At 34.7% G+C, this 20,864-nt stretch overlaps 1 protein-coding gene across 3 annotated transcripts; it reads right to left on the bottom strand.

Annotated features, from left to right (window-relative positions):
* Positions 1–536: 536 nt before the first annotated feature.
* On the bottom strand, positions 537–20,722 carry LOC127834128 (ubiquitin-associated domain-containing protein 2-like). 3 transcript variants are annotated; one of them, XM_052359755.1, is made up of 10 exons: positions 18,424–18,529; positions 17,958–18,085; positions 13,416–13,535; positions 11,509–11,612; positions 10,910–11,078; positions 8,331–8,487; positions 7,526–7,614; positions 5,852–5,927; positions 5,215–5,294; positions 537–921 (listed from the first exon to the last, which is right to left on the bottom strand). In XM_052359755.1, exons 1-10 carry the CDS (start codon positions 18,443–18,445, stop codon positions 856–858), a joined length of 1,011 nt encoding a protein of 336 aa, XP_052215715.1. In that variant the 5' UTR covers positions 18,446–18,529; the 3' UTR covers positions 537–855. The 3 variants fall into 3 exon arrangements, with proteins under 3 accessions (XP_052215715.1, XP_052215716.1, XP_052215714.1); XM_052359756.1 differs by lacking the exon at positions 18,424–18,529 and adding an exon at positions 20,492–20,722 and having other exon boundaries at positions 537–5,294; XM_052359754.1 differs by having other exon boundaries at positions 537–5,294.
* Positions 20,723–20,864: the final 142 nt, after the last annotated feature.

Below are 20,864 nucleotides of genomic sequence, written 5' to 3'. Positions count from 1 at the left end.
ACTTTATATGCAATTCTAGCATGCATTACTCTTCGAAAGTGTGTACTGCTGTCTCCTAGTCATGAAAAATATGTTTAATAAATGTTTCAAAGCTGGTCAAAATTAAAAGATTTATGAGTTGGATCCTGTGATATTTTGCGCGTGGGAATGAATAAACACCTCTGAGCAGAAATGTTAGAAGAATGCCATTTTTACAAAGATATGCCCATCTGAAGAAGTATTTTTTAGCGAAAATTGGACAGTGTCTAAACTCATATACCCGGTACTTAACCTTTTGATTGTTATTGTGAGCTTGATTTTTCAATTTTGGACACTGTTTTTATGTGTACAAATCTGTCTCATTGAAGTTGCATCTTCTGCTAAAGATATTTAAAACAAATAATTTTGTTTAAGATTATTTAACTGGAATATCCCTCCATGCTCTAGTCATGCTTTCATATGCAATTTATATAAAATTGAGAAAAGATATCACTCCTCAAAATTAAATCTACCCGGTATTTGTTACTATTCAATATCAACATATAAAAACTGCAACATCACAGTAAAACACTGTATTAATTCGTTTTGATTTCATCAGTTGTGTATGAACACATGTAGGTACTTTACCAAAAGTACTCATACCTAACATTTCTTCAAGTAAAAACTCTCATAAATAACTACAGTTGTTACAGCAATTTTCATCTGGTGCATAAAAACGTGTGTTTAATGTTAAAACAAGTTGCTGTGTTCAATAAACGCTGGTGACCCATTTGACGTCTTGTCAGCTTTGATTCATAAGCCCATTTGGAAAAGTATAAGAATTAGGTCACAGTCAAGATCCATAGAAGGTCAAGTGATGTTAGTCGGCTGAATTTTTTATTGAAGTATCAAAGCTTTTTGGCATGTAGCATTGATGTTCAGCAGCTGGTCAATGTGGTTACTCTGAAAAAGTATCAAAGCTTTTCAGCATGCAGTATTGATGTTAGATGAAACACTTTATTCTGGGTCTTTTTCCCGAAGTAGGTCAAGGTCAAAATGAGGTCAGTGGATATGAGTAAGCTGATAGAGCTCAAATATGCCATCCATGCCAGTGTAAAAGCTTTGTATGAAAAGTCCAAAAGCAAATCAATGTAAAGGCCAAAATGAGGAGGTCAAGTAACGTGGATGTGCTGATAGTGTTAAAAGGAACCATCCATGCAAGTATCAACGCCTCTGTACGTAAGTCCAAAAGTAGGTTAATATCATATTTAACATGAGGTCAAGTGATGTGGGTGTGCTGACAGTGTTCAATGGCAGCAACCATGCAAGTATCACAGCTTTGTATGCAGAAAAATCACTGTATTGGGGTTAATCAAAGACGTGTACTTTCTACGATGGGTCCAAAAGTAAGTAAATCTCAAGGTCAAAATGATGCATGGGTCATGCAGGTGTTGATAGTGTTCAAAGACATCATCAAGCAAGTGCAAGCATCAAAGCTTTGTATAAAGCATTATCGATGTTATACAAAGAATGTTATTTGGGGTTAAATTTGAATAATCTGATGGATGGGCAAAGTGCTATATACATCCCAACAGAACATAACATGTTGAATTTCAACAAAAGCAAAACCAGTCATAAAATACGAGATACAAATCTTCAAGAAAATCATATATAGAGGTTTTTTTTATTTTTTGTGACCAAACACATAATACCATTTAGGTTAAAATGGAAAGTGTTCATTTGTAGTTCATGAGTAATTAACTTGACAAAAGTAACAGAATAGTCTTAACTTTTCTTCAAAAACACATAAACACATTATACATATACATATAAACAAGCAAATTTGTTGAATTGATATCCCCTGCCAATATGCTTCTTGACACAAAAGTGTTATATTTGAAACTCAGCTAAAAAAGCATCATTTTTTAAGATACAAAGGGCCATAACTCAGTTATTAACAGATGGTGTACAATGCCATTTGGCATGCATCAGCGCCTTATCCATATATATACTCATACCAAGTTTCAACGAAATCCACCGAAGCGCTTCAAAGATATGGCTCCGGACACAAAAGTGCCGGCCGGACGGATGGAAAGACAGAAGGACGGACAACGCCAAAAAAATATCCCTCCGCCTATGGCGGGGGATACTAAAAAGGTAAAAAAACATGCATATGCTTTATCATTATGTGAAAAGTGTGTACAATTAAGACAAAATTACATGATAACAACAAATTAAAATTATTACATTTTGAATGTTTTAAACTTGGATAATTATTATTCTATGTTTTTAAACATGGTTTCGTTAACAAAAAGTACAATAACAAAGATCTAGTATAATTTAAAAGGTCTTACAATTATGAAAATCATATTTGTGAGTAAACATCATAAATGATTATTTATTTGAGTATGCATGCATAACAAGTGTCAGCTTCATATGCATGACTTGAGTTCTATACCAACAAGAGCTGTCAGAGGACAGCGCGCTTGACTATTCGGGGGGGGGGGGGGGGGGGGGGGGGGGGGTATTAAAGGGGCAATAATTCTGTCAAAATGCTTGATACAGTTGTCTGCTCTTGTTTATAGGTTGGTGTCATGATGGTAAACAAGTATGCAAAATATGAAAGCAATATGTCAAGGGACACAGGAAATATTTGGGGTAGTACGCAAACTTCAACATAGATTTATCAATAATATGCATATTCTAAGTATAAAAGGGGCCATAATTCTGTCAAAATGCTTGATACAGTTGTCTGCTCTTGTTTGTAGGTTGGGGTCAAGATGGTAAACAAGTATGCAAAATATGAAAGCAATATGTTAAGGGACATTGAAAATAGTTGGGGTAGTACGCAAACTTAAACATTTGCTGCATATTCTAAGTGGAAAAGGGGCCATAATTATGACAAAATGCTTGATAGAGTTGTCTGCTCTTGTTTATAGGTTGGGATCATGTTGGTAAACAAGTATGCAAAATATGAAAGCAATATGTCTAGGGACAAAGAAAAATTTGGGGTAGTACGAAAACTTTAACATTTGCACGCTAGCGCTAACGCTAATGCAGACGCTAACGCAGACATTAATGCCGGGGTGAGTAGGATAGCTCCACTATATATATTTTATATATAATAGTCAAGCTAAAAAGGAACAAATAACATAGAACATAATTCGGTGCAAAGAACATATTATAACAAGATTTAAGTATGTATGTAATGTATGTAATTATTTTGCTTTAACCCTTTTCCCGCAAGGTGAAAATAACGAGTAACTCGCAGTCTGTGAAGGTTTTTTGCTGTTTGCTGCTCATCAGTATCTAAGGTTTGCAGATGAAGCCTTTACCACTAAGACATGTTTTTTGACACATTTGTAGTCCTATAGAAAGTTAAACTTAAAAAAATACCTTTATTACTGATTTCAAAATTTAAAGGATTCATTTTTAACCGTAAGATACTGATGAACAGCAAACAGCATAAAAAACTGAACAGACTGCGAGTTACTCACAGGCTGTTCTGGTTTTATGCTGTTTGCACATAACCATTTTCACTTTGCTTCTGAGAGGGAAAGGGTTTATCCAACTGCATTTTAGGGAATATCTGGTAGAAATCATCAGTGTTTGCCTAATGTTACTTGCACTCACCAAAAACACGAGTTTAATAATCCCTCTAGCAAATTTAACAAATCAGTCACTGAAAATATAACATGGTAATTTGCACTTGTATATTGTGAGTAGTTTTCACAATGTGCTTGCCCAGTATTGCCAACTTAACATAATAGTTTCCATGAAAACCAAGCATCATCAAGGCCTCGTTGTGTTTAACTATTCAAAAACTACACCACACATCTAACACAATTTGTGCTCATCAGTAAAAAGGTATAAATTGGGTCATGGGGGGCCTGACCAAGTGTTGATACCTGTCACATTTTTCACAAACAAATCTTTTCCACGTTGTAACTTGTTTATTGTTGTTTCACAGAAACAACCAGACTTTGCCTCAAGCACTTTCGATATTTGATATGAAAATACTATGGTTGTGATGTGAAGTGGAGGACGAAACTGGTTTCTATGTGTTGCTATGTTTCATACAGAAGTACTCTGATGCAGTATTCCACTTTTTTATTTGGAGTAGGACACTCATTGCAAAGTATGCTGGTTGCTATGTGTAGAGCAGCAGTATGCTGGTTGCTAGGCATGCTGGTTGCTATGTATGCTGGTTGCTATATGTAGAGAAGCAGCAGTATGCTGGTTGCTAGGTATGCTGGTTGCTACTGTATATGTAGAGAAGCAGCAGTATGCTGGTTGCTAGGTTTGCTGGTTGCTATGTGTAGAGTAGCAGCATGAAGGTTGGAAGGTACACTTGCTGATATGTAACAAGTAAAAGTATTATGGTTGCTAAGTATGCATGTTGCTATTTGTGGTGCAGCAGTGCATGGGTTTCTAGGTATGCCGATTGCTATGCCTGGAGTAGTAATTGGCTTGTATTTATGTATTCTGGTTGCTGCGTGTGGCTTAGAATTATTGGTTACTAGGTATGCTTGTTGTTGTGTGGCATAGAAGTACACTGGTTGCTACGTATATTGGTTGCTGTGTGAGGAGTTGCACCATGGTGGTTGCTAAGTTTACTGGTTGATATGTGTTGAGCAGCAGTTCAATGATTTAAAGGGAGGCTGGTTGTTTCTGAAGAATAGAAATTGGGTGGTTGATAAGTATGCTGGTTGCTAGGTTTTTCTGTTGCTATGCTTGGGAAAGCAACATGCTGATGACTAGGTATGTTGTTTGCTAAGCAAGCTGATTGCTATGTTTGGTGCAGCAGTATGCTGGTTGCCATGATGTTAGCCTTTATGCCTGTAGCGGTTTGCTGGTGGTTTCAAAATCAGGTTGCTTGTTGTTTATATGCCGGTTGCTATGTGTTCTGCATCAGTATTTAGGTTTCGATAGTGATGTCAATTTGGCCTATTGCAGCTTTGGTTGAAAGGTCTACTTGTTTCTTGGTGTACTAATTGCTATTTGTTGAGTAGCAGGATCCTGGTTGCTTATTGCACCCGTTGCTAGTTGCTTTGTGTGGTGAAGCATAATGCTGATTGCAGTGGTGATGTGATTGTTGGCCTGCTGCAGTGTTCTGGTTGCTAGGTAAAATGGTTGTAATGTAATTTGGTTGCTATGCTTGTTGGTTGCTAGGTATGCTGGTTGCTATGTGTGGTGCAGCAGTATGCTGGTTGCCGTGGTGATGTCATTGTTGGCCTGCTGAAGGGCGTTGCGCACCTGCTCCTGGTGGAAGCCCATCTCTACAAGCTGCTGGACCTGCTCCTCTGAGACCTCCACCGGCTCCTCAACCACTGGCTCTGTAACATGGTAGTAATGCAGTTACCCAATGGTATATGTAATGCATTAACACAGTGGTATATGTAATGCAGTAACACAGTGGTATAAGTAATGCAGTAACCCAGTAGTATCAAAGTTGATGAAAACACAGATAAAGATAAACATTGGTTTGAAATAATTGTATGAGAAATGAATATTCAGGAGAACATCTTTGGTTTGTGTTTACAGAACGACTGATTGGCAGACAGACATCCATTGTGATTCTAGTACATCCTCTTTACTTACTGGGGTATAAAATGAGCCTTGTTCTAAAAAAACTGGTCTTAATTTAAATGAGTATAATGTCATTCCATATTAGCCTGTGCAGTCTGCACAGGCCAATCAGATACAACACTTCCCGCTTAAACTGGATTTTGTGTTTAGAAGGGACTTCTTTTACACGAAGAGTTCAATTAAAGCGGAAAGTGTTGTCCCTGATAAGCTTATAGGGGTTGACATTTTACACACATGAATTAAGGCCAGTTTTTCCAGATTGACTCTCAAATAATATAAAAGTTTTTCTTTATTTCTGACTTACCATGAAACCTATTTCTCAACCCGTCAGCCATGTTGTTGTTACCCATTCCAAATATGCCTGGACCATTGACTAGGTTCTAAAAACAAATACAGATAGTAAACTGACAAAGGTTTTAATTTGTGGTACTTTCGCACACTTTGATGTTATTTATTTCACAAACAAAAATGATCATGAAGGGGTTATACACATGTACAAGTTGAATAAAGAAATAATATGTGAAAATCAAAATTAGGAAAAAATGTAGGATTCAAAAAGGTAATGTGGCTGAGGACAATAAGCATGGTGACATGACCGTCATTTTCTAATACTAGTAATATGCTACATGCAAATCCAGAGTTTCTTAAATCAAATGCTGATGATAAAGGTTTTTAAATGCGTTTTTAATTGACATTAAACATTTGAACAAATATACATAAATGATTTTCAAAATATTTAACATTGAACAGCCAAGAGGGTAAGAAAGATGAACTAACTAGCAGTGTGTAAAATAAACCCACCACAACAAATGTTTTGACCCAGAGAAATCGAAAGAGCCATCTTCTGTGAAAGGGGGTTTAATGCATGCGCATAAAGTGTTGTCCCAAATTAGCCGGAGCAGTCCGCACAGGCTAATCTGGGACGACAATTTCCGCTTTTATATTTATCGTTTAAAGAAAGTCTCTTCTTAGTAAAAATCCAGTTTAAGCGGAAAGTGTCATCCCTGATGAGCCTGTGCAGACTGCACAGGCTAATCTGGGAGGACACTTTATGAATATGTATTAAACCCCCTTTTCACAGAGCATGGCTCAAATGTATTTTCAACAGTGGACAAAAAGACAAAGGGCCATAATTCAGCCAAAACTGGACACAGTCTAAATCCCTGTCTTTTAATACCAACATCTACAAATTAAAGTCATTCAACTGTGAACGTTTGAGTGAGCTTCAACTAGTTGTTTAAGAGGAGTTAAAAAAAACAAGTATTTAAAGGGGGGTCAAACACAACATTAAGGGACTATAGTGGTAAAACAGACAAAGGTAAATAATATACCTAAAATTGTCTCAGCTAAAATTCCTTTCTTTATGATCACATTAAGGTTATTCAACTGTGAAATTTTGACATGTTACATGAAACGAACAATTTGACACTAAAATACAACAAAGCAAACTTTGGTTGTAATGATTAGTCTTTTATACTTTAATTATTTTTATAAAAATGTCCCAACACAATCTGTGTCATTAGACACGCACACTCAATCATTCTTTAAGCAAAAACTTGAGGGCTTCCAAAATTTCAGAGTTTCCAAAAACAGATACAGTAGTAATTTTGTGGCAATAATACAGTATTTTTACTTAAAGGGAGCAACCATATTTCAACTGTAAATATGACAAATTGGCCTCGCTCTAGGAAAACCAGGTTTCATGCATGTGTGTAAAGTGCTGTCCAAAATTAGCCGGTGCAGTCTACACAGGCTAATCAGGGGGGACACTTTCCACTTATATGGCATTTTTCCTTTAATAGAGACTTCTTCTTAGCAAAAAGCAAGTATAGGTGGAAAGTGTCGTTCCTGATTAGCCTGTGCGGATTGCACATGCCAATCTGGGACGACACTTTATGCAAATGCATTAAACCCTGTTTTCTCAGAACACGCTTGAATTACACCATTGAGAACTCTGGTTAAACACGGCAATCACTACCTGCACTTGTGGCCGCACGTTGTTCTGCTGCAGACTCCTCCACAACATCTGCTGCTCTAGTCTCTCCATCGCTTCCTGTCTCTGGAACTCTGAAAAATAAGCCGGGTCATGCAAAAATGGGTATTATGACATATGCCGCAAGCATAGCTCCAGCCCAGGAGCTGAGTTTTTAGCTGACTTTTTGAGCTGATTTTTTGCCCTTTTTGGGTATATTCCAATGGCAAAAAGTATGTTTTTTCCCACAGCCAGTCTAAAATTTCCCAAATGAGCATTTGAATTTTGATGTTAAGTTATAGAGATAATTAGTCTACAAAATAAAGAGTTTTGAAGTTTTAATACCCATTTTACTAATATGTTTATGATTAATTTGATCAACTCTAGTAGACAAAATTAGATATCTTACAATACATTTGTTGTTCCAATTAAATTGACAGTACTATTCCCAATTTCACATGTACAGATCTTATTTCCAAAATAATAAGAAAAAGCCAAAAGTTGTCTAATAACTGACAAATAATATTGTACCCAGGTAAGTTTAATTTTTTATTTACTTGTTTCAAACAGCAAGTGCATGATGAATGACTTGACAAATTTTTTAGTTGCATATTTCTTTAAATAACTAGCTTGCAACAATCCATTTGGATTGATTCATGTCACTAATAAATTGAGTAGTTAATACATTGATGTTCAATAACCATATTGTCTGGAAATCTGAAAACGATTTGCTACTGGAAAGGTTTTATAAGGTGCTAAAGAGTTCTGATATACTACTTTCTTTTTTCAAGTCGAAATGATATTGTCGTACCTCTAGTTGCCCCAATATGGGACGTATCCTGTACAATTCCTCGCTCCACACCAAACAATCTCCCAATGGTTGCACTACAGAATGTCGCAATAAACTTAGGGACTCGAACGAGACTTTGAATTTTTAAGAAATTCAACCGCCATAACAGGCCTCCTGTCTGAAAATAAAAACATATGTCTGCCAACATTGCTTATCATACAAACATTAAATACAGTATTTAAGACATGTTTTTTTTTTAATATTTAACTTATTAACAAACTGCCAAAAATACAAAATGTAGTACTAAGCAGATATTTCATGCGACTCATTGCTACTTTTCATCAAAGGATATTATTGTATGCAAAGAGATCAGCCATTAAATATAGCAAACATGCCAACATGTGTTGCGCATAACAATGTTCTTACTCTAAAGTTGATTTTATTACCTGTCCTATTCAAAACAGTTATGGGAATAACAAAAAATATGTTGCATGCAGTCCACATGGTGGGTGTCGTTAATAACCTTCATAACTTTGAAATTTTACCTTTAAAATAGTATTAAATACAACATTGACTACCAATACTGCATAAGTGCATAACGAGACAAGAACAAAACATAGCAAATTTTTATCAGATCATAATTTGGTATTAATGTACAGAAAAAGTACATATATAATTCCAAGAAACTATATATATATTCTTCATAACATTGTTGTATTATGTAGAATTGTATGCTAATGGATGTTAACAATACATGACAGTCATCAGTTAAAGGCACTACTATTGTCAAAGACTTGACCTAGTTTTTAACCCCACTTGACCAAGATGTAAACATGGACAAAATATTGTCAAACAATCATTGTAATTGTGTTTCATCGCGATTGAGTCATCAATGTGGCTTCTAGAGTGGTAATATGGTTTTATAAGGATCAGACATGGTGACCAAGTTTTTGGACACACAAGACTCCCATTCAAACTTCGGTCTAGATTGTCAAAATAAACATCAAACTTCATCAAGACTGAGACATCAATGTGGCTTCTAAAGTGCCGCTGTGGTTGCAAGTTTTATTTATAGATTTGACCCAGCTACATTGTTTTCTTACACACATGTCACCAATGTTTAAATTTTGCCTAGATAATGTTTCAATAAACATTCTATTTAAGTTTTATGAAGATTTAGTCATTAAAGTCATTAGTCACCGTTTTTTCTATGACCTGAACAAGTGACCTTAGTTTTGGGCACATGTGCTTTGATACCAACTTTGCCAGGATATTGACATAATAAAAATGCTGATCAAGTTCCATCAAGATTGAGTGATTGCTGAGGATTCTAAAGTGGCTACAAGGTTTTAAAAAAAATTGGAACTGATAACCTTGTTCTTGGACACATGTGACCCAGATTAGAACTTGGTGTGGACATTGTTAACATGACCATTCTAACCAAGTTTAATGAAGATTAATCTTGAAAATGTCTTCTGAAATAGAAAGAAGGCAACGGTATTACTAAGTTTTGTCGGGGGACCCAGTTTTGGGTAAAATTTGACCCTGATTCAAACATTGACTTAATATTTGTTTAGAGTAACATTCTGTTCAGGTTTCATCAAGATTGTGTAATTAACCCATTTATGCCCAGTGGACTCTCCCACCCTTCTAAATTGGATCAATTTATTTCCAAAAGTAGGGGTGTCTGGTATATTTATTTCTATATTTAGAATATTTCTTACAGAAATTTCTTTAAGCAAACAGCGCAGACCCAGATGAGACGCCGCATTATGCGGCGTCTCATCTGGGTCTATGCTGTTTGCAATGTCCTTTTTTCAGGACGCTAGGCATGAATGGGTTAACGTGGCGTCTAGAGTGGTAACAATGTTTTTCTAACATTTAACCTAGTGACCTAGTTTTCAGATACATGTGAGCAGATTCAAACTAACTCCGTCTTAGATATTGACAAGATCAAAATTCTGACAAAGTTTCATCAATATTGGATGTAAAATATGCCTCTAAAGTGTTAACAAGCTAAAAGTTGACCACCCACACTGCACAACACAAGTGTTAACAAGCTAAAAGTTGACCACCCACACTGCACAACACAAGTGACATAGACTGACCCAGAGTTAACATGCATACGATTTTATTCGTCTGGCAAAGTTCATTTAATGTGGGCAGGTTTCTACAGTTGTTGGATCACATTACTGACACTTTCATTCAGCTCTGGGAACATCGGATAATCAAGATTTTTGGTACACACTAAATGGTTATTAAATAGCATTGGAGTCTAAACCTCTATTCAGATTGCTTGCACAAATGTATGCCTGATGCTGGACAAACTGGGCTTCATGCATGTGCCTTAAGTGTCGTGCCAGATCAGCCTGTGCAGTCTACACAGGCTAATTAGGAAGGACACTTTCCGATTTCATTAAATTTTTATTTAAAGGATATCTCTTCTTAAAGAAAATCCAGCGTTGGTGGAAAGTATTGTTTCTAATAAGCCTGTGCAGATTGCACAGGCTAATCTGGGACAGCAGTTAACACACATGCATTAAGCTCAGTTTTTCCAGAACAAGGCTCATATAAGAGGGAAAAACAAAGTGCCTGCCTACCAATCCACATAGCGCAACAATAATGGATTCTGGTGACGTGCTGGCTGCCTGTAGACCAAGTATGTAGCAGATGGACTTGCCGGTCATCGGTATGCCCCAGAGATGGGACAGGGGCACACGCGGTATGTCACAGTAGAACGGCACAAACAGCGGGTAGATAAAACACAACCTGCCAATGAACAACATAAGAACATTGTTGCCAAGTGCCATCAAGAGTATATCATGATAAATGGTTTAAATAGAATCTTAGTTGCCAATAGCTGATTACATTAATTGGAAACTTGCTCAAGAAAACATCAATGATCTGAATACAAGATCCTTTTTTATCACGTGATTTAAAATAATACTTTACAAACCTGGCTCTAAGAAAACCGGGTAAAATGCATGAGTAAAGTATAATTCCAGATAAGCCGGTGCAGGCTGCAAAGGCTAATTAGGAACTTTACTTTCAGCTTTTAAAGAATATTTTAATAAAATAAAATCCAGTCAAGGTGGGTATTGTTGTCGCAGACTACAAAGGCGAATATGGGTTAACATTTAACGCACATGCATTAAGCCCAGTTTTCCCAGAACGAGGTTCCTATCATTCCCCCACTTACGGTCCTGAAGGTAAGGGATCAAGACGTATGTCCAAGTGACGACATCCACACATGACCAGTACCTCCAGCAGGGTGGACAGGAGAGCTGACCCTAGCAGATGACCCTGTGTGTCACAGACAATAGTGTGAACAGCAGTGGTAAACCCTTTACCGCTCAGAAGCAAAGGGAGAAGGGCTATATGCAACCAGCATAAAACCAGAAACTTGCAGGTATAACTTAAAGACTGTTCGGGTTTAATGCTGGCTGTTGCTCATTTGTCTTCGGGTAGAAAATGAAAAATTTAAATTGCATCGTGTAAGAAAGGTCTTCAATTTAATTTGATTTTCTTAGATACATGTACTATAAAAGCGTCATAATGCGTATCTGAGCAGTAAAGGGTTAAGTAAGACAATATCACTTGGCCACACACACACACAAATCAGTTTAAATTTGTGTGCTGTACTTGATTAGTCAATAAAAACAAGAGGACCTGAAAGGCCCAAAGTCACTCACCTGAGATTCAAAGGGACTGACCTTTTCTGTGCAGCCCAAGATGTCATTAGAACAAATGTTCTGACCAACTTTCATGAATAGAGAACAAGCTGGAGGCCGCGTTTTTCAACAGACCGTATACATTTTGTACACATCCAAAATATCATTAAAACAAATATTCTGACCAAGTTTCATGAAGATTGGAAATAAATGTGACATAAAGAGTGTTAAAAAGTTTTTACAAAGGCCATATAAGAAAAATTGCCCCCCCCCTCGGTGGCCACATGTTTTTCAACCAACTTAGACCATTTTTTAACTCGTCTAAGATATCATTGGGACAATTTTTGTGACCAAGTTTCCTGAAGATCAGACAATAAATGTGGCCTCTAGAGTGTTAACAAGGTTATACTATATAGCCATAAAGCCATTTAAGGAAAAATTCACCGCCCCCTGGTGCCCATGTTTTTCAACCAACCGAAAATATTTGTCAACTCATCTAAGATATCATTTGAACAAATCTTCTGACCAAGTTTCATGATGATCGGACAATAAATATGGCCTCTAGAGTGTAAACAAGGTTTTACTATAGCCATATTTAGCCATATATGCCCCGCCTCCTGGTGGCCATGTTTTTCAACCACCCGAATCCATTTTCAAACTCGTCCAAGATATAATTAGGATGAATCATCTGACCAAGTTTCATGAAGATTGAACAATAAATATGGCCTCTTGAGTTTTAGTAAAGTTTTACTATAGCCATATAAAGCCATATAAGGAAAAATGCCCGCCCCTTGGCAGCCATGTTTTTCAATCAAGCAAACGTAACCATTTTCTACCTCATCCAAGATATCATTGACATCAATCTTCTGGCCAAATTTCATTTAGATTGGGCAATGAATATGGCCTCTAGAGTGTTAACAAGGCAAATGTTGACGATGCGCGATGGACAAAAGGCGATCATAAAAGCTCATCATGAGCACATTGTGCTCAGTTGAGCTAAAAACTAAGTAAATATATATTTCAATGGTAAATAATCAATAGTTTCTGATACATTATCCAATCCATTCAGTTGAAATAACATTCAATTTACTTAAATAAATAATTGGAGAAACAACTTTAAAATAAACAAAAAAGGTGTCACAATGTAGATTTTTACATGAAAATTAATTTCATCATGAGATCATGTGTTACACACATATTTCCAATATCAAAGGGATATACCAAATAAAATACTTACAAGAGTTATCATATGATACACAAGAGCTAGAACATTTCATAGAAGCCTCTCACTATGGGAAAAGTGCATAAAGTGTAGTCCCAGATAAGCCTGTATGTACTAAACAGGCTTACCTAGGACAGCACTTTCCACACATGGATTAAACCCCATTTTTCCCCAGAAAGTAAAAGTTATATCAATTGCTGCACACAAACTCACCGCAAAATTCTTTGATCCAAATCTCTTTTCAAACACACGAAAATAATAGATGAGCACTGAGCAAACAAACAGATCTTTAAGGTCCAAGAATGCCATCTTTGAAGACAAGCATCTCCACACCTGTTACCAAATATGAAAAAGTTTGTAAACAGTTGTAATGTACACTGAAATTTTTCAAACAATTGAATATCCTGGCATATCTGGATTAAGTGAGACTTCAAATCCTTTGACAACTGATAAAAGGCCGAAAGTGTTTGATCTCTTTATCATAATGAACATTTAAATATCTGGTGCAATAGTTGCACATCCACCCATCCAAATGCGATAGCTAGGGCTCATCATTTTCGATCGCATATGAGTACAGTCGATAATATATTTGTTTTACACGGTTTATTATCGCATGTTTTAAATCAAGGCAAACAGTTATATTGTGCTTTTATAGATTTCACTAAAGCATTTGATTATGTAGTAAGAGACAATTTATGGTACAAGCTAATTAAACTAGGCGTACGTGGTAATATACTCGATGTAATGAAATCAATGTATAACTCCATCAAATCAAAAGTTAAATATAGTAACACTTTAAGTGATAGCTTTGAATGCATGCTAGGGGTCAGGCAAGGTGAGTGTTTGTCGCCATTTTTATTTTCCATGTATCTAAACGACATAGAACAGGAATTTCAGATGAATGGGTTAAATGGAATTGATATTAACTGTTTTAAAATGTTTCTACTGCTTTATGCGGATGATATAATTATTTTTGCTAATAACGCAGATGAACTCCAAAGGGGTCTAGATTTATTACACGAGTATTGCAACACATGGAAGCTAGTAGTAAATACAGATAAATCTAAAATAATGATATTTCGCAAAGGCGGTCGCAATTCAAACATTTCTTTTCGTTATAACAACAAAACTATAGATATCATCAAACGTTTTAATTATCTCGGTGTTGTTTTTACGTCTGGTGGGTCATTTTGCGACGCCACAAACACACTAGCTGGACAAGCACTTAAAGCAATTTTTAAACTGAAAAAGTATTTATACAAATTTACGGAAATTCCAGTAGGTAACAAACTTGAGCTTTTCGATAAACTTATAACCCCAATATTGAATTACGGTAGCGAGGTATGGGGCTTTTTTAAGGCTTTACCAATAGAAAGGGTTCATATGCAATTTTGCAAACAATTATTGGGTGTAAAAAAATGCACACAAAATGATTTTGTATATGGGGAGGTTGGACGTATTAATTATCAATCCAGAAGATATTTAAATATTATTAAATACTGGGTAAAACTTTTAAGAACCCCCAGCGATTTTCCTCCTTCTTTATAAAGTACCGATAAACGGTACTTTCCCAATCGAACGAAAATTCCCAAATTCCCAAAACGGTACTTTCCCAATCGAGCGAAAATTCCCAAATTCCCAATCGGCATCTGGAAAAATCCCAATCAGCGTCCGAATTTTTTCTCAAAACGATAGAAAGTTTCGTAAAAAAACTTTCGGCGAGCAAACAAAGAAAATCGTATAGTTGTGTGTAACCACGCGCTCGATTAATTTCAGGTTTTATTATTCAGCGCATTCAATCAATAGAGTTGTTACTGTTTCCGGTTCTTTTGCCAGGCAGCCAGCGTACTGTTTTACGTCGGTTTGTAACCTTATCGTAGTTTGAAATGAGTCATAATAGCAAATATTATGCCAAAAAACCAATCGGAACCATCTATCACAGGACACATTGACAGCAATAATGATGCTGTGCAGGGAGGGATGCAAGCAACTGAGTGATGATCAAACATCAAAGATTGTTGAAATTTTCACAAAAATGAAAGAGAGAGACATTGCTTTAAAAGAGATTAAAACAACTAGTAATTGATTTGGTGTGTTCTTTATAATATTTTGTTATTTATAAAAACTTTATAACTTAATGGTCATTAAGGCATGCCTGCAAATGATTATTTAAATGGGTATGTTCAATTAAGTATGAACTGTATGATGTATTCAATAAGACCCAAACTTCACGACGCGATTTTCCCAATTTCAGGATTTCACGACTCGATTTTTCCCAATTTTGAGGTTTTCACGACTCAATTTTTCCCAATCGGACCGGTACAGGTACTTTTCCCATTGGACAAGGAAAATCGCTGACCCCAGACAACAAATTTATTAAGAAAATATATTTAACTCTTTTAAATGATAGCATCGTCTATCTTTCAAAGAAAAATTGATGTACACTATTTAAGGATTTGTTAAGTAATTTGGGATTTTATGACGCTTGGCTTTTCCAAGATGTTGGTAATGTAAACATTTTTATATCTGCCTTAAGACAACGGCTGAGCGACACGTTTATCCAAAACTGGAATAATAGGCTTGAAAACTCCAGCAGAGCTAACTTATATAAACACATTGCAATATTTCGTTTTCAACCGTACCTAAATTATTGTCAAATAAGTAAATTTCGAATAAGTTTTTCTAAATTACGGCTGGCATCACATAGGCTGCACATTGAAAGCGGCAGATGGGCACGACCCACTCCTATTCCACTAGAACAAAGAAAATGTAACGTATGTAATAAAATTGAAGATGAGTTTCATTTTGTACTTGAGTGCATTTTATACTCAGAACTAAGAAAACAATACATTCCATCATATTTTCGTCACAGACCAAATATGCATAAATTTGTAGCACTTATTACTTCAGAAAATAAATTGGTAATTAAAAAATTGTGCATTTACATTTTTAACGCTTTTCAAGTTCGTACAAACAACACATATGTAATGTCAAACTAATTCATTAAAAGATTACAAATATTGTGTTTTATTTCATGAAAATGTCAATTAAGCAAACAATATTCATGTGTACTTTCCCCTATGTTTTTGATATTTATAATTATGTAAAATTCATATAACTTTTTGATACGATTTATCAGTTCCAAAATATTATCGGTTATGATCCATTTGTGTTAAGTGCGATATCACACTCATACGCAATGTATATCAAACTCTCACAATAAACTGTTTATTTTGTTTTATTTTTCTTTGACGCTCATAATTGTTTGATTTCAAGGCAGCTGCCCTTTGTATTAGAAAGGAATATTTAATGTTCTTTTCGATCATTATTATAATTTTGTTATCATTTATTTAAACATTTTCAAGCCTTATGGCTATCTATTTTTCGATCTCGAATAGGTAGCCAAGACAAGGCGTTAGAAAAAAGTATAGTTTCAGTTATGTCAATATGAAAGTTATATTCATTATTGTTTAGGTTTCATAACTACTTATTGTTCCTCTTTTTCGAATAAGTAGTCGAGCCTATGCTAGTATTTAATAGTAACTTTTTGTACATTCTTTAGTAGAGCTTTTGTAACAATGGATATGTATAATACATAAAAATTATATATCATGCTTGTATTACTCTAGTGTGTAATTAGGAAGAATCATAGTTATTTGTATTTTGTTATATAACCTGATTTCACAAATTACATTGCATTATTATCATTATTACAATTATTACACGTTTGCTTTTTGCAGTTTGAGGTGTGTTTTAACCAACAATCTTGAGTTGCATTTTATGTAAATTTACATGATATACCTTGCACCATTTTAGTAGAAAATATGTGTTATTATTATTAGTATTATTATTATTATTATAATTATTATCATTACTATTATTATTATAATAATTATTTGTATTAGTAGTGGTATTATTAATATTATTATTATTATTATTATCATTAATGTTTTTAGTATTATTAGTATTAGTATAACTCGTAGTAGTATATATGTTTCAACTGTCATACATTGATTTCCTTATATATTGCACATTTGTAAACACTGTATGCATAATCATTGTCCACTTGGGCTGTTATTGGCCTTCTGGATCCGATACGAAATAAACAAACAAAAACATCATGGTTACAATAGCTAAGTTCAATAATTTTTTATCTTCCAAATTGCTATGCATATATCAATCTATATATCAATCTTGCAAAAAGGTGTCTAATAAATAAAATTGTTCAAATTAATTCAAGCATCATTTAAAAAACAATTATTCAGATACATGTACATCCATTAGTTGCTATTAAAAAAAACATATAAATAAAGCAGCTCACCACATTTAACTTAAATGAAAATTGTTCATAACCATTCAGACAGTTTTAGTCTGAAAGCCTAAGGATGAAAAGATCTGAATAGTAGTAATAAGAAATTCTGAAACACAGGAAGACAGGCTAATGGAAATTCAACTGCTTTAGTGTAATTGCAAAATTATTTCAGCAAGTCAATTATAATACTATATAGAGAGACTGTTGCCATCTATGGGGCAATGCAAAGAATACCAGTGAGAGCAAAGCTTTTTCTTCAAATGGCAGTTCATTTTTTTTTAGAGATTATATACCATATCGACAAAACAGAGAAGGTAAGTTATCATCTATATACATGTAAAACTTTAATTTTGTTGACATTCGTTTTATTTCAAGGAATATTCAGCCACTACTTAACAGGAAAAAAGCACTGACCAGTAACAAATGGAGTAAATAAATCATACCTGTCCTTTGTCAAACAATTGGCTCTGTGTGCAGATAAAATAGACCTGGTATTGACGAAACGGAAGGTTCAGCATAATTGAAGAACCAAGTGCTGATCCTAAGAGAAATTTTGACACTGGTTCATAACCTAGCAAAAATAAAACAATATATTATATAATATATTATATGAAGACATTTGATTTAAAATGTACTCCACACAATCATAATAACCTGAAATTGTCATCCAAAATAATCACTATACCAAATGTGTTTGATAAATATGAAAAGTTCTGAACAACAATAAGTTCATTTGCTGATAAAATCTTTTAAAATAGTCCAAAATTTATTGTCAATCCGATTAAATTTTATCCGAATACACCACCATTACATGGTTTTGCAAAAAGGTTCTATTTATTTAGTACGGTGTTTGAAAATCGAACAGTACGTTGTGAATATACAATTAAATAAAATATATAATGGCCATACGGAGAGACATAGTCGAATCCATACGATAATTTGTTATCGTTTAGTTTGATCCAGCTTTTCTTGTTGTTGTTGTTCTATACTGAGAAATTGTATGTTTGTAATATATGTGCATTCAGATTACAAAACAGTATATATAATTAACTTCCAACATGTAGATTGATATTTTGCCTGTTTGAGCATGTGCATAAAGCGCCCTTAAAAACATTAGATATTTTCATATAAAAGCAATGTAAGTAGCGGAGCGATACAGTACGCCGTTTATTTATAATGGTTTTATCTTTTTTTTTTCAAAAACTCTCTAACTATTCTGGTCAATATATTTATACGGGCATATCCGGTTAGGGTAAATCCGGTAAAAATCAGACCAGTTGATATGCATAATAATTGGATTTGTCACCTTTATAGAGCATTTAAATTATCAATTAATTAAAATTATTTAAAGATTCTTAAAAATCCCGGCCGAAAAATATCAAGAGGGTCCGCTATATACATTGTCTCGTCAAAAAATTAACACCCTTTTTGTGTTATAAACAAGAGCTGAAATCGTTAATTTATTAAGCTTCATTAATAATTAGCTTTATTGATATGTTTTGGCACTTACTACGCGACCATTTTTTTTGTTACAAAATTTTCATCAATTTAACTTATTTAAGAATAAATTAAAATTAACGAACGAAAACAAATAATGATGAAAAAAAACAACAACAAATAGATCAATTTTATGTACGAAACATATTGAAAAAAAAACTTAACTTGTTACACATAAAATAAATTCTATTGATTAATGTAATTGTTTGATTTGATTGTTCACACCAATGTTGACACTCTGTGTTGCAGCATTTTTATTGCACTTTTGTTCATCACAACCCGATTATCTCGTTATGATCGTATACTCCCCAGACAATTACAAAGAAAGCAAGGTGTCATAAACCCAGGGACCTTTACTTGGGTCCCTGCATAAACCACATGTTGCAGCCTAGTGTCTGGTAATTAAACACAATTTATGATACACCCATATCACCCCCCTTGGCATATTAAGCAGTCACTTTAGCCAAATTTTAAAGCCCAAATACTAAACATTGCTCCAATAAAATATTTTAACATATAAAATAATTAATAATTAGCTTTATTGATATGTTTTGTGAACAAAATGTTTCAATATATTCCATAAAAATATAATAATCATGACAAAGGAAATTAAATTGCCGGTATCTTAACAAAAGCATAATCGCCAAGACCATAATATCAGTTCTCTGCGTTAGGACCGCGCGATACTTTCGTACAAAGTCATTCCTTACTTACTTTCATTTTTAAAACCATTTTCGTCTATCGTATACAGAATTCTATTCTCCTAAGCAAGATGTATTTTTTAAAACTGAACTCCAAATATAAACGCTACTAATCGGTATAAAGTACGAACATGTCAACCGTAAATCTAGATTCTAAAACGGTGTGATATTTGCAAAAGTAAAAGTTATAACTCGCCGGGCTGCCCAAATTTGAAGAAAAACATAATATATATTTATATATTTGAAAACTACGTAACGTAGGCTTTCTAATAATATATATATTTGTCAAAATCGGCCGAGAAATAAAAGAATAATTTAAAAAAAGACGTGAGTGGGTACATCAAAATGTATAACCTCGGAGCGTCGATGTACGTTAATCGATAGCTACCGGTGTATCGACAAGCTATTCGCCGATACGGTCCCGTTTCATATGCGTCTCATCTAGAGTCCGTGCTGTGTATGATTGTTTTTTCACGAAAGTATCTAATCTTTTCTTAAAGGTTTCAGTGATGGTGCTGTAACTATTTCATCTGGTAAAATGTTCCATGGTGTGATTACCTTCTGTGAGAGGAAGTATTTCATGGCATCTTTCTTAATATGGACCAATCAGTGTTTTGTTTCATGTTTTTTTTTTCATAATATTAAATATTATCAAAGGAAACTGTAGCAAATCGAAAAGTCGACAAATTACACACGGGAAAAATCGTACTATAGAGCTGCAGTGTTAACTGTAATTACGCGATTAGAATGCATTTGCATGTTATCATCTGCAAACGTACATGTCTATATACAGCAACCACATTTCCCAGCCATAAATGCATTTTCTAAAGCGATTGTCACAATTATTAGAATTGCTAGTTTCGTAGATCTCCGCATTCTGAGTTAGGCTACCAAAAACCAATTACAGCACATTTCATTAACTATCAACTTCCAAATAGGAAAGCAATTGGCGAAACATCAGCAGAGGTAGCTCAATCAGCGTAGTTAATCGACCGTATCTAGGGCATTGTTTTCACCGTCGCTAAGGTACTGTCCCTTTTGTGACGTCAGCGCGATAACAATAATATTTGTTCTCATCTTGTCACGTTGCCTTATTTCGACGCTACAACGTCTCTTTTTGTATGATTCACACCTCTTAAACGTTCTTGAGAA

This window comes from Dreissena polymorpha, chromosome 6 (assembly GCF_020536995.1).
Source record: "Dreissena polymorpha isolate Duluth1 chromosome 6, UMN_Dpol_1.0, whole genome shotgun sequence".
In the NCBI taxonomy this organism is placed as follows: domain Eukaryota; kingdom Metazoa; phylum Mollusca; class Bivalvia; order Myida; family Dreissenidae; genus Dreissena; species Dreissena polymorpha.
Note: the sequence above shows the minus strand (reverse complement) of the source record. Positions and strands in the feature narration are given on the sequence as shown.